This window comes from Hemiscyllium ocellatum, chromosome 22, assembly GCF_020745735.1.
Source record: "Hemiscyllium ocellatum isolate sHemOce1 chromosome 22, sHemOce1.pat.X.cur, whole genome shotgun sequence".
In the NCBI taxonomy this organism is placed as follows: domain Eukaryota; kingdom Metazoa; phylum Chordata; class Chondrichthyes; order Orectolobiformes; family Hemiscylliidae; genus Hemiscyllium; species Hemiscyllium ocellatum.
The window spans coordinates 55,049,229-55,063,549 of NC_083422.1; the positions used below are offsets into that span (position 1 = coordinate 55,049,229).

The 14,321-nt window shown below is 44.7% G+C and overlaps 1 protein-coding gene across 1 annotated transcript in view; it reads left to right on the forward strand.

Moving 5' to 3' along the window:
- hpse2 (heparanase 2) overlaps window positions 1-14,321 on the forward strand; it is a 305,633-nt gene that overhangs the window by 135,167 nt on the left and 156,145 nt on the right. Inside the window, exon 5 of the mRNA XM_060842506.1 lies at window positions 6,129-6,300. Within this exon, the coding sequence (XP_060698489.1) occupies window positions 6,129-6,300 (172 nt within the window). The remainder of the gene's footprint in view (window positions 1-6,128; window positions 6,301-14,321) is intronic.

Genomic DNA, 14,321 nt, shown 5'->3' on the forward strand with positions numbered 1-14,321 from the left:
CGTGCTGACCAAGTTTCCCAAACTAAATTAGTCTCATTTACCTGCATTTGGTTCATATCGCTCTAAACCTTTCCTATGCAGTAATCTTTTGAATGTTATGACTATACTTGCATCTGCCACATCCTCTGACAGTGCACTCCACATCCAAACCACCCTTTGTAAAAGTGACCGAAGGGACAACATTTTCATGGAGACTGTGTCTGTATGGAATGAGCTGCCAGAAGAAGTGGTAGAGGCTGGTACAAATTGCAACATTTAAAAGGCATTTGGATGGTATATGAATAGGAAGGTTTGGAAGGATATGGGCTGGATGCTGGCAGGTGGGACTAGATTACATTGGGATATTCGGTCAGTATGGAAGATTTGGACCTAAGGGTCTGTTTCCGTCCTGTACATCTCTATGACTCATGACTCTATGTCCAGATGATCTGCTGTGGCTCATCCAGTTTATCTCAATTCACAACACCCAGATTAATGCTTCAGGCACTATTTACGAACTACGGCTGATTGCATGAGGCGTGAGGTAAACGCTGACGGGAGTAACATATCACAAAGTTAGCAGTTAGAAAATTTTCAGTTGCGAGAAAAGTACACAGCAAATGTGACCTGGAAACATGCACAGAAGCCCTGATTCTTTGATGCAAATATTTAACCAATGTATCTGTAAAGGATGTGGAGGTGCCAGTACTGGACTGGGGTGGACAAAGTCAGAAATCACACCCCACCCGGTTACAGTCCAACAGGTTCACTTGGAAGCACTAGCTTTCAAACCACTGCTGCTTCATCAACAACCACCTGATGAAAGAGCAGCGCTCTGAAAGCTAGTGTTTCCAAATGAACCTGTTGGACTATAACCTGGTGGGGTGTGATGTCTGACTCCGTAAAGGATGCAGTGTTTGGTGCCTTACACTCTCTACTATAGTATTCCAGTCTCCAGTAACCTTCACCATTATGGAATGGTCTCACATCTCTCATCTTTAAAACAATATTAAATTTAATCATATATTAGTGACTTCTTAAGGGGAGACACCTTTCCTTCCCTACCCACTGTCAAAACCTTTACTAATGTCAAGAGCATCCTTTAATTCTTCTTCATGCTTTCATTGTTTCAGGGGAATCCATTCCAGCTGCTGAATTATCCCTCCAGTATGAACATTTGTACCCCAAACATCATCCTGTGAACCTGCCCTAAACATTCCCTCGAGTTTCTGATCTTGGGAACCTAAACTTGCACACAGTATTTTAACTATTGCTCAACTAATCAAGGCAGGATTTATACGCTTGATGGTAAGATTCTGGGGAGTGTTGCTGAACAAAGAGATCTTGGAGTGCAGGTTCCTTGAAAGTAGAGTCGCAGGAGGATAGGATAGTGAAGAAGGCGCTTGGTATGATTTCCTTTATTGGTCAGAGCATTGACTACAGGAGTTTGGGGGTCATGGTGCGGCCGTACAGCACATTGGTGAAGCCACTTTTCGAATATTGCATGTAATTCTGGTCGTCTTCCTATCAGAAAGATGTTGTGAAACTTGCAAGAGTTCAGAAAAGATTGACAAGGATGTTGCCAGGGTTGGAGGTTTTCAGTTATAGGGAAAGACTGAACAGGCTGGGGCTGTTTTCCCTGGAGTGTTGGAGGCTGAGGGGTGAACTTATGGAGGTTTATAAAATCACGAGGAGCATGGATAGGGTAAATAGACAAGGTATTTTCTCTGGATTGGGGGAGTCCAAAATTAGAGGGCATAGGTTTAAGATGAGAGGGGAAACATTTAAAAGGGACCTAAGGGGCAGATTTTTCACACAGAGGGTGGTGCATGTATGGAATGAACTGCCAGAGGAAGTGGTGGAGGTTCGGACAATTTCAACATTTAAAAGGCATCTGGATGGGTATATGAATAAGAAGGCTTTAGAGGGAAATGGGCCAAATGCTGGCAAATGGGACTAGTTTAATTTAGGATATCTGGACAGCATGGATGAGTTGGACCAAAGGGTCTGTTTCTGTGCTGTACATCTTTATAAATCTGTAACAAAATTTTTTTCACTCTTTATTTCTTTACCATTTTACTCTTATACACAACTTAATCAACTATTAACCCTATTTATAATTATATCTGGCTGCACTCATACTTCCAAAGAATTATAAGGAAAAAGTAGTTGCATCTATAGTCTCAACACACTCCAGTGTTATGACAGTCATAGAGTCATAGCACTGAGGTACTTTGAAGTATTGTCACCATTTTAATTGTAGGGAGCATAGTAGCTCATTTGCAATCAGTAAGATCCTACAAAACAGCATAAAGACAAAATAATTTGTGTCAATAATATGGAAGGATAAATATTGGTCAGGATTTAGGGGATACCTGGACATTTCTTTAAAAAATTGTTTTACATGCATTTGAGAGGGCAAGCGGGATCTCAGTTTCAAGGATTATCCAAAAGCCAGCATTTCTGAAGCAGTCCATGTTCAAATATAACAAGATCTGGACAATCTCCAGGTTTGGGCTGACAAGTGGCAAGTAACATTCATGCCACACAAATGCCAGGCTATTATCAGCACCAATAAGAAACAATGTAACCACTGCCTTGACGTTCAGTGATGTTACCATCACTGAATCCGCCACTATCAATATCCTGGGAGTTGTCATTGACCAGAAACTCAACTGGACTTTCCACATAAACATAGTGGATTCTGGATCAGTGGTGCTAGAAGAGCACAGCAGTTCGGCCTGTATTCCTGATGAAGGGCTTTTGCCCGAAACGTCGATTTCGCTGCTCGTTGGATGCTGCCTGAACTGCTGTGCTCTTCCAGCACCACTGATCCAGAATCTGGTTTCCAGCATTTGCAGTCATTGTTTTTACCACATAAACATAGTGTCTATGAGAGAGCACGTCAGAGGAATACTGCATTGAGTAACTCACCTCCTGACTCTCCAAAGCCTGTCCATAATCTACAAGGTACAACTTAGGATTCTGAGGGAATACGCCCCACTTACCTGGATGGATGTAGCTCCAATAACACTCAAGAAGCTTGACACCATCCAGGACAAAGCAGGCCACTTGATTGGCACTACATTCACAAGCATCCACTCCCTCCATCACTGACGCTCAGTAGCAGCAGTGTGTATTATTTATAAGAAGCACTGAAGAAATCCACCAAAAATCCTTAGTCAGCACCTTCCAAACCCACAACCACATTTTAAAGTTCCTTTCTGCGATATTGAGGTCGCTGGTTGGGCCCAGCATTTATTTCCCGTCCCCAGTGGCCCTTGAGAAGGTGGGCGGTGAACTGTCTTCTTGAACCACTGCAGTCCATGTGCTATGGGTTGACCAACAATGCCCTGAGGGAGGGAGTTCTAGGATTTTGACCCAGCAACAGTGAAGGAGTGGCGATATATTTCCAAGTCAGGATAGTGAGTGGCTTGGAGGGGAACTTGCAGGTGATGGTGTTCCTATGTATCTGCTGCCCTTGTCCTTCTAGATAGAAGTGGTCATGGGTATGGAAGGTGCTGTCTAAGGACCTTTGGTGAAATTCTGCAGTGCATCTTGTAGATAGTACACACTGCTACTACTGAGCATCAGTGGTGGGGGGAGTGGATACTTGAAGATGTGGTGCCAATCAAGTGGGTTGCTTTGTCCTGGATGGTGTCAAACTTCTTGAGTGTTGTTGGAGCTGCACCCATCCAGGTAAGTGGAAAGTATTCCATCACACTCCTGACTTGTGCCTTGTAGATGGTAGCCAGGCTTTGGGGAGTTAGGAGGTGAGTTACTCACCAAAGCATTCCTAGACCCTGACCTGCTCTTGTAGCCACTATGTATTTACGGTGAGTCAGTTGCTTTTTGGTCAATGATATCCCCCAGGATGTTGATAATGGCAGTTTCAATGATGGTAACACCATTGCATGTCACAGCGCAATATTAGATTGTCTTTTATAGGTGATGGTCAGCGCCTGGCCTTTGAATGGTGCAAATGTTATTTGCCACTTGTCTACCCAAGCCTGGAGATTATCCAGATCTTGTTGCATTTAGACATGGACTGCGTCAGTATCTGAGGAGCTGGGGATGATGCTAAACAGTATGAAATATTTGACGAACATCCCTAATTCTGACTTCCATTTAGAAGGACAAGAATAGCAGATACATAGGAACACCACCCCTAGCAAGTTCCCCTCCAAGCCACTCACCATCTTGACTTGGAAATATACTGCCATAGCTTCACTGGAAACAGGGGTCACTGGGTCAAAATGCTGGAATTCCTTCCCCGCACCATTGTGGGTCTACCTACAGCACATGGACTGCAGCGGTTCAAGAAGGCAGCTCACCCCCACCATCTCAAGGGGAAACTAAGGACGGGCAATAAATGCAGGGCCCAGCCAATGACACTCATCCCATGAATGAATACAAGCAATTCTGACAGTGCAACACTCACTCAGTACTGGAATGTTATGGTGGGTCTAGATTATATGCTTACGATTCTGATATTAATGCAAACATTATGCCTGACTGAGAGACAATGTGTTGCCCACTGACACCTTGTATGTGTAAACCTTTTGCTCACTCGCCCGCATGGTGGCTCAGTGGTTAGCACTGCTGCCTCACAGCGCCAGGGACCTGGGTTCAATTCCCGCCTCAGGCGACTGACTGTGTGGAGTTTGCACGTTCTCCCCGTGTCTGCGTGGGTTTCCTCTGGGTGCTCCGGTTTCCTCCCACAGTCCAAAGATGTGCGGGTCAGGTGAATTGGCCATGCTAAATTGCCCGTAGTGTTAGGTAAAGGGTATATGTAGGGATATGGGTGGGTTGCGCTTCGGCGGGTCGGTGTGGACTTGTTGGCCCGAAGGGCCTGTTTCCACACTGTAAGTAATCTAATCTAATCTTTCTATTGAGGGTGCATCTTTCTTCCCTGTTTTTCTTCCAAGGGAATACTATCCTAAATTCATCCACCCTTGTGTCAAGCTAAGGAAAGCTAATATGGAACAAGAAATGTGATTCTAATGAGGCTGTTATCTGAGAATTATCTTTTTTCAAAATGAAAGGGAGCTGGAGGAGACTCCAGAGCAGTGTTTGAAGAGAAAGTGAACCTTTCTAGTGTCCTGACCAACGCTCTTCCCTCAAACACTGACACCAATCACAGTTTGAGTGTCCATTTATAGCACATACTGTTTATGGGGTTATACTGTAATTGGCTGCAAATCGCTTACAAAGCAGTGACTGTATTTCACGAGTGCCTGCCTTGCTGTACAGCATCTTTGGTTGTGCTGGTGATGTTAAAGGTACTTAACAAATACGAGTTGTTTTTACTTAAGGGGATCCTTCATGCTGAGTTGCGGTATGAATTATATAGGAGCTGGCACCAACTATATGGAAAACTAGAGGGTACACCATGCTGTGTTAATGAAGATGATAAAGGAGGATGTCAGAAGCAGTGGGGATTATTTCTCAAGAATGCTAAGGAGAACTGCAGAACAATGTGTGTTCTTTGATGTACCTATGGAGAGTGTAACTCCAGGTACCTCCAAACACCTTTTATTAATAATTGAACCACGTAGAAACTTTCTCTGAAATCCTTCAAATCACTTTTCCTGATTTGTAACAATTAGAAATGTATTGTTGATCGTATTTGGTTAGCAGATTAGGCAAAGCTACAAAAAGTGTCACTTTTTGATCCTAAGTTGCCAGGATTTCGCTGGCCGGGTCAGTATTTATTGCCTATCCCTAACAGTCCTGGAGAAGGTGGGGCTGAGCCACCTCTTGGACCCCATGTTGTCAATATGACGTTGTCACTCTGACATTAGAGAGAGATGACTGTGGGTGCTTTAACCTGAGGGCCACTGTGCCTCAGGTGAGGGGGGAGGTTGAGAAGGAGAGCCCTCGGTGGTAACCTCAGCCGATGATGGGAATTGAAGCCACTCTGTTGGTGTCATCGCAACCCAGCCATCCAGCTCACTGACCCCATTGTTAATGTGGTAAAGTGGAATACGATGGGTGACTATTCCTACACCTAGTTCATATTATAAATAAGTGGGGAAGGGGAAAGGATTTATGCAGAATTCGGTTAATGGCCACTTGATTTGATCGTGGATTAGGATCCTTGGTAGCACATTTTCCCCTTCAATCTAAGATTCTCAATATTTCTGCAGAGCCCAACAGCTACCGGACCATGGTGGGAAGGACCATTAATGGCAGCCAGCTGGGGAAGGACTACATCCAGCTCAAGAACTTGCTTCAGTCTGTCCGGTTCTACACAAAAGCCAGTCTGTACGGCCCGAACATTGGCAGGCCCCGCAGGAACACTGCAGCCTTGCTGGACGGGTAAGTGTATCTGCTCCAACAGCTGGGGATAATTTACCCTGCCTTGGAACAACTCAGGCCTTTCTGCAAGTGACTGACTTACTCTGCACTTCAATATTGGACTGACTACAAACCAATATTGCAAGATTTTCTGGCTAATTTTTCCAATGAGGAGCAGACAGCCTGTGGCTCCAACTCCTCGGCGCAGACAAAGTTTAACCTCCAGCTGAAGCCCAACCCCCCTCTGATACCCCTCCAAGAGCTACTAATCCAATGAAATTTAGAGCTCCTAATGAATCCAAATGACTTAGCCTCCTTTTGAAGGAATGCTGCTAATGAGGACTAATGGCCTGATTTTGAAGCAAGGGCTTGATGGCAAATTATGAACATATGAATTAGAAGTAGAGTCAGAGAGATGTACAGCACGGAAACAAACCCTTCGGTTCAACTCGTCCATGTTGACCAGATATTCTAAAATAATCTAGTCCCATTTGCCAGCATTTACCCCATATCCCTCTAAACCCTTCCTGTTCATATACCCAGCCAAATGCCTTGTAAATGTTGTCATTGTACCAGCCTTCATCATGTCGTTTGGCAGCTCATTCCAAACACACATCACCCTCTGCGTTTCCCCTATCACCTTAAACGTATGCCATCTAGTTTTGGACTCTCCGATCCTGGGGAAAAGACCTTGGCTATTCACCCTATCCATGCCCCACATGATTTCATAAACTTCCGTAAGATCACCCCTCAGCCTCATCGCCCCAGCCTATTCAGCATCTCCCTCTAGTTCAAATCCCCCAAAACCCGGAACATCCGTGCAAATCTTTTCGAAACTCTTTCGAGTTTCACAACCTCTTTCCAACAGCACGAAGAACAGAATTGAACACAGTATTCCAAAAGTTCCTAACCAACACCCTGTACAGCCATAACATGACCTCCCAACTCCTATACTCAATGCACTGACCAATAAAGGCAAGTATACCAAATGCCTTCTGGTAGACCGCTCAGTGTGTCTCCAGTCTGCTCTGTCACTGAGTAAGACCATGGTTGATCCTGTTGTTTCTTATTCCTGCCTAGCCTCAATAACTTCACACCATCCCCCCTCCCTCCACACAAGTATCTATCCACCTCAGTCTTAAAAATATTCACAGACTCTGCTTCCAATTCCTTTTGAGGAAGAGAATTCCAAAGACTCCATACCCACTGTGAGAAAAGAATTCCTCACATCTCTGCCTTCCCCAGAACCAGGGGTCACATGGGTCACAGGCTAAGGATATGGGGTAGGCCATTTAAGACTGAGGTGAGGGAAAATGTCTTCACCCAAAGAGTGGAAAGAACCCGGAAATCGCTATTCCAAAAACAGCCAAGGTCAAAACATTGCATCATTTCAAGAAAAAGTTGGAAACAGCACTTGAGGCTAAAGAGATCAAAGGATATTAAGGAAAGCAAGAAGAGGGTAATGAGTTGAATGATCAGCCATGATCACAAGGTTTGGTGGAGTTGGCTCAAGGGGGTCAAATGGTCTACTCCAGCTCCTATTTTCTATGTTTCTGTGATTGGGCAGAACCTTATTTTTAACTGACGATCCCTGGTTCTAGACTCTCTCCCAAAAAGAAGCATCATTTCCATGAGCATCCTCTTCAAACCACTCAGGATCTTATATGTCTCATCACGTTGCCTCTTCCTCTCCCAAGCTCCAGCAGCTACAAGATTAGTCTCCAAAATCATCAGCGTCCATCGTCATTAGCGCTCTGAAACCGACCATGCAGAAGGTCAAACAGAGGTTGTTCAGTGTAGATATCCTGAAATCAAGACCTGTTACTCAGGGCTTGGGAGGAATGTTCACTGTGGATAACCCTGTCTAGAATGAACAGCCACTAAAATTAATGAGAACTTACTGCTGCCACATCACTGTATGAACTCTAATTCAAGATTACACTTGTTCACTGACATTTTGACAGCAATATGATGTGGTGAACAACAGACTGCACGTGAAATAATAATTTTATATCTATGGAGTTCTGTTAAATGATGAATGAGTAGATTTTTACAATGAAGTTTTTGATGATTTTTTGATAAAATCAGAATACTTTAATTTCTACCTTCATCCATCTCTAATTTGCTCATGTAAACATTTTTAAAAGGCCTTTTATTTTTTAGCTGCTTTTTGTGTCCTCTTTGGCTGTCAGTGAGTGTAAAAGTGACTTGAACATGATTGGGGTAACCTAATGACATCAGTTAAATTCCTACTGGGGAATTCCCAAGTTAAGTAACGCTACAGTCATTTGCAGTAACACAGCAGGCTAGAAGAGAGACAGAAAACGTGAATTCTCACTGATATTACAGCAGATATTATGGTCAGGAGCCAGGCCAGTGTTAAACAGCTGACCTGCAAACACAAGGCCAATGTTTGACAGATACAAGACTGAGTCATAGAGTGTGGCGCTGGAAAAGCACAGCAGGTCAGGCAACATCCGAGGAGCGGGAGAGTTGACGTTTCTGGCATAAGCTCTTCATCACCTTCCTGATGAAGTGCTTATGCCCAAAACCTCAACTCTCCCACTCCTCAGATGCTGCCTGACCTGTTGTGCTTTTCCAGCGCCACACTCTCAACTCTGATCTCCAGCATCTGCAGTCCTCACTTTCTCCTAGCTACAAGCCGGAGGAAGGTAGGTTACAGCGCTCGGAAACGAGAGGCCATTGATGTGACCCGGAATAGGTCCAACCAACGTGATTGCGTGGTGATAGCATGACTCCAGGAGGAAAGCCAACTGTTTGGTGTCTGGTGCTTCAAGGTTGGCAAATATGATGGAAAACAGCCAAATCCACAAGGTTTTGTAACTGATGACTGAAACCTTTGCAGGTATTGGAGGCAAACTCATGGAGGTCAGGGCATGGTAACATCAGCATTGGCACTACATGCAGAGTGAGTGGGAATCTGCTCAGATCAAACTGCGACGGCGCGTAACAAGAACAGGATATTTTCCAGGTGTCAGCCAACACCTCCTTTGGCTGATTGCATGCTGCTTTGGAAAGTCAGGGGAGTCTGGATTTAGAATCCAGAACTGCCTGTCATCTTCCCTGATCACAATGGATCAATCTGATTAAAAACGACATGAGAATTCAAGGTGTGATTCCTTCCTCGGTGTCGTGATGAATAATCTCAGAGAGAAATGACTGATGATAATCGCCATCTCCCAAATATCCCACATGTAAAGCTTCCACTCAATTTCATCCATCAGGTCACTCCCTTACTGACTGTTCAATACTGGTGGCTGCTCACAGACAAGGATTTCAAGGTTATAAATCATTGAATCCCTACAGTGTGAAAGCAGACCACTCAGCCCATCAAGTCCACACCAACACCGACCTTCTGAAGAGCATCCCACCCACGTCCACCCCCCATACTCTCCCTTTATAACCGTGCCTTTCCATGGCTAATCCACCTAACCTGCACACCACGGATAACTTAGCACAGCGAATCTATCTAACCTGTGCACCTTTGGATTGTGGGAGGAAGCCCTCCCGGACACAAGGGGAATGTACAAATTCCACAGTCACCCCAGTCTGGAATCAAACCCAGGTCCCTGCCACTATGAGGCAGCATGTGAGCCGCTGTGTCACCCCTAATAAATTGTCTCACATCACAAATGTACTATCAAAGGTGATATTTATCTGTTACTTGTAAAAAGTCAACAGTTCCTTTTGAATGGAAGTCTTTAACAGTACTCGATGCTTTATCAAAAGCAAATTTAACCTTTTTTTTATTCACTCTTGGCGCATTTATTACCCGTCCCTAGTTGCCCTTGAAAAGGTAGTGGTGAACTGCTTTCCTGAACCGCTGCAGACCCACAATGCCATTGGGAGGGAATTCCAGGATTTTGACCCAGCAACAGTGAAGGAATGGCGATATATTTCCAAGTCAGGATGGTGAGTGGCTTGGAGGGGAACTTGCAGGAGGTGGTGTTCCCATGTATCTGCTGCCCTTGTCCTTCTGGATGGTAACGGTTATGGCTTTGAAGGTGCTGTCTGAGGACCTTTGGTGTTAGGAAAATGTTCCACAATTCATTTCCTGCCATTTGCAGCATAATGACGATTATCCTCGGGAACAGTGGAGATTTTTTCAGTTTTGGGAACCAAACTGATAATACCAGCTCAGCCATGTTGTACAACAGCAACAGAAAATGCAATTGAAAGTCACAAGAGATTGCATTTGGACAAAAAAAGATCACTAGGTATATAACTTCACCCCAAAAATCAAAGTTCCTCCCAGGGTGTGTTGTATGAAGAGGAGGGTTTAAAAAAGCAGAGGTGATTGATTGCCATAAGTTATTCTGAATAACCATGAAGAACTTATGTTGTCCTAGACATTCTGCCCACAACCTGTATCATTATGTCCTTCCCTAGCTCCGACATAGGACACATTAATACGGCCAGCAACCTAAATACATTATGGAATTGCATCTTGTATCCAGAAATGAGGCTTACACACTTGGGTGGGGATAAACCCCTCTCTTCTCACTCTCTTCTCTCTACCCCACTTTCTCTCTCTTCTACCTCTTTCTCTCACCTTTCCTCACTCACTTTGCCCTTCCTTTCTCTCTCACCCTCCTTCACTCTTTCATGCCTCTCTCCTTGCCTTTCTTTCTCTCTCTACCTTACCCTTCCCTTTCACTGTTCCTCACTCATTCTCCCCATCTCTTTTACTCACTCTCTCTTACTTACCACTTCCTCTCACCCTCACTCACTCACTTACCACCTTTCTCTCTCTCTCTCTTCTCTCTGTATCTCTATTCCTGTAGTTTTTTTCATTGGAGGGACCAGAACTGAAAGTCAGTTCCTACAAACCTGTCTGTATATTTAAATAAGGAGTAATAGCTGTGGTCTTGCATAAAATGCACAGCACAGCAACATGGGACTAGTCCATTCAGCCGAGCAGTTGGTCATAGAGTCATACAAGCCCTTCAGTCCAACTCGTCCGTAAGCTAGTCCCATTTGCCTGCAGTTGGCCCATATCTCTCTAAACCTTTCCAAATGATGGTGTCTCAGTGGTTAGTGTTGCTGCCTCATAGCAGCAGGGACCTGGGTTCGATTCCAGCCAAAGGCGACTGTGTGGAATTTGTAAGTTCTCCCTGCGTCTGTGTGGGTTCCTACCAAGTGATCTGGTTTCCTCCCATAGTCAAAAGATATGCAGGTTGGATGGATTGGTCATGCTAAATTCCCCCACCCCCACGAGTATCCAGGGATGTACAGATTAGGTGGAAATGCAGGATTACAGATATGGGGTGGGACTGGGGGGGATGCTCTTTCTGATGGACAGTGTGGACTCGATGAGCCAAATGGCCTGCTTCCACACTGTAAGGAAATCTATGATTTAGCCACTTCCTCTGGCAGCTTGTTCAAAATACACACTACCCTCTGTGAAAATGTTGCCCCTCCCTTATAAGTCTTTCGCCTCTCACCTTAAACCCATGCCCTCTAGATTTGGGCTCCTCCATCCTAGGAAAAAGGTGTTCATGTTCCACAAGATAATTCCATCGTACTTCATCAAATCCTCTCAAATTGCCTTCTACTTTCCTTCACAGATATTTATCTAGCATCCCCTTAACTGTAATGCCAAGGATATGGAATGTCCCACTGGAAACAGAGCTGGGAGCATCGTCCATTATAACCTGACCAAGAGGAAGTGGTGAAAGCAAGATTTCAAAGAGAACAGGGAACAGGCAAGGAGAATGGACAACTCATAGATTCATAGAGTCATAGAATTAGTGAATCATAGAATCATTGAGTCCTACAGCACAGAGACAGGCCCTTCGGCCCAAACTGGTCCATACTGATCAAAATGTCCGTCTATGCCAGCCCCATTTCCTGCACTTGGCCCATATCCTTATAAACCTTTTCTTTCCATGTACTGTATATGTCTAAATGCTTTTTAAATGTTGTTAATGTACACACCTCAACCACGTGCATACCACCCTCTGTGTAAAAAAGTTGTCCCTCAGGTTCCCTTTTATTCTTTCCCTTCTAGTAAAAAGTGAGGTCTGCAGATGCTGGAGATCAGAGCTGAAAATGTGTTGCTGGTTAAAGCACAGCAGGTCAGGCAGCATCCAAGGAACAGGAAATTCGACGTTTCGGGCCAGAGCCCTTAAACCGATGCCATCTAGTCTTCAATTTCTTAACCCTGGGGAAAAGACTGAGTGCATTTACCCTATTCATGTCTCTCAAGATCTTATACGCTTCTATCAGAACCCCCCTCAGTCTCCCACTCTCTAAAGAAAATGTCCTAGCTTGTCCAACCTTTTCCTATAACTCAGGCCATTGAGTCCTGGCAACATTCTTGTAAATTTCTTCTGCACTCTTTACAGTTTAATGGCATCCTTCCTGTAGCAAGGTGACCAACAACTCCTTCCTGTGAGATGGCCAATCAAATTTCCTCAGTGCTGCAGATTTCTGAGATTCTTCCAACTCATGAGAGGATGCTTCTGTAACTGTGGTATTGAAGTTCTCACCAAGGACACTGTAAAAGATCCTGGCACTGGAGCAGCTCGGAACGCTGTGGTCTGACAGGACTCTAATGTTGCTGCCCCTCAGCTTTCAACATCTGTGTCCATGGCGTTTACATGACACAAAGAAATGGCAGCCATTTTTAATTTTGAATTATGTGAAAGAAAGATCCAGGACTAGCATTTATATTATGTTTTCGTGACCACCCAGATGTCCCAAAGCACGTTACAACCAATGAAACAGCTCTTGTACTGTTGCAGTGTAGGAAATTCAGTAGATAATCTGCGCACAGCAAGATGCCACAAATTGATGTGTGAGAATAGCCATTTTCTCACTTTTTTTTGGAGGTTGTTTGAGATATTAATATTGGTGAAGATATCAGGGGTAACACTCCCTCTCTTATTCGGCGCAGTTCCATGGGATCTTTTACCTGAGAGAACAGATAGCGATGAGCATAGCATTGAATCATCAAATCCCTACAGTTTGAAAGCAGGCCATTCGGCCCATTGAGTTCCACACTGACTCTTCAAAAAGCAGCCCACCCAGATCCACCCCATCTCTGTAACCCCATGGCTAATCCACCTCAACTGCACACTATGGGGAATTTTAGCATGGCCAATCCACTTAGCCTGCACAGCTTTGGGACATGGGAAGAAACCAGAGGAAACCCACACAGACACGGGGAGAACTCGTACAAACTCCACACAGACAGTTGCCCAAGGCTGGAATGAAACCTGGATCCCTGGTGCTGTGAAGCAGCAGTGCTAACCACTGACCCACCGTGTCATCCACATCACTACTGAACAACGCTTCTGAAAGACAGCATCTCTGACCATGTAGCACTCCCTCAAGTCTACACTGGAGGGTCAGTCTGGATTATTGTACTGAAGTCCCGGAGTGGATCTCAAACCCGTCACATTCTAATGTCATGGCAATGTGAGCACCCAGCTGAGCCTTTGCTCAACCCCCAGCACATGACGTGGGGTAACCCCATTGTTTTGTTTCACTCTGCTGGCACACTCTTTTCCTGTATGACTGTGCAAATGGCAAAGAGTGCAGAAGACCATTTGACTCACTGTACCTGAACTGGTTCTAACCCTTTTCCCCATAACCCTGCACACCATTTCTATCCAAATAACCATCCAATGCCCCTCTTGGATGCCTCAAATGAATCTGCACCATTTCCAGACATTGCACTCAACACCTTAACTAGTCATTGTGTGAACAAAATGCTTTTCTCATATCTTCCTTGCTACGTTTGACGTTCATTTACATTTATGCCCTCTTGCTCTTTATCAATTTCTGTGTGGGATTAGCTTCTCCCCAACTATTCTATCTCCTCTCGGCCTTCTTCTCTCCTAGGACAACCGTCTCAGTGTCTCCTCATCACTGAAGCTTCTCTTGCTTGTTCAGTGAGATATCTTCTGAAACTCTGCATTCTTTATTTCAAAGCCACCAGACGGAGTCATGACAGAAGCTGCCTCAGCCAGCTCTCAGCACCGAGGAATGGGCTAACCAGGCTGACTTGAAACACA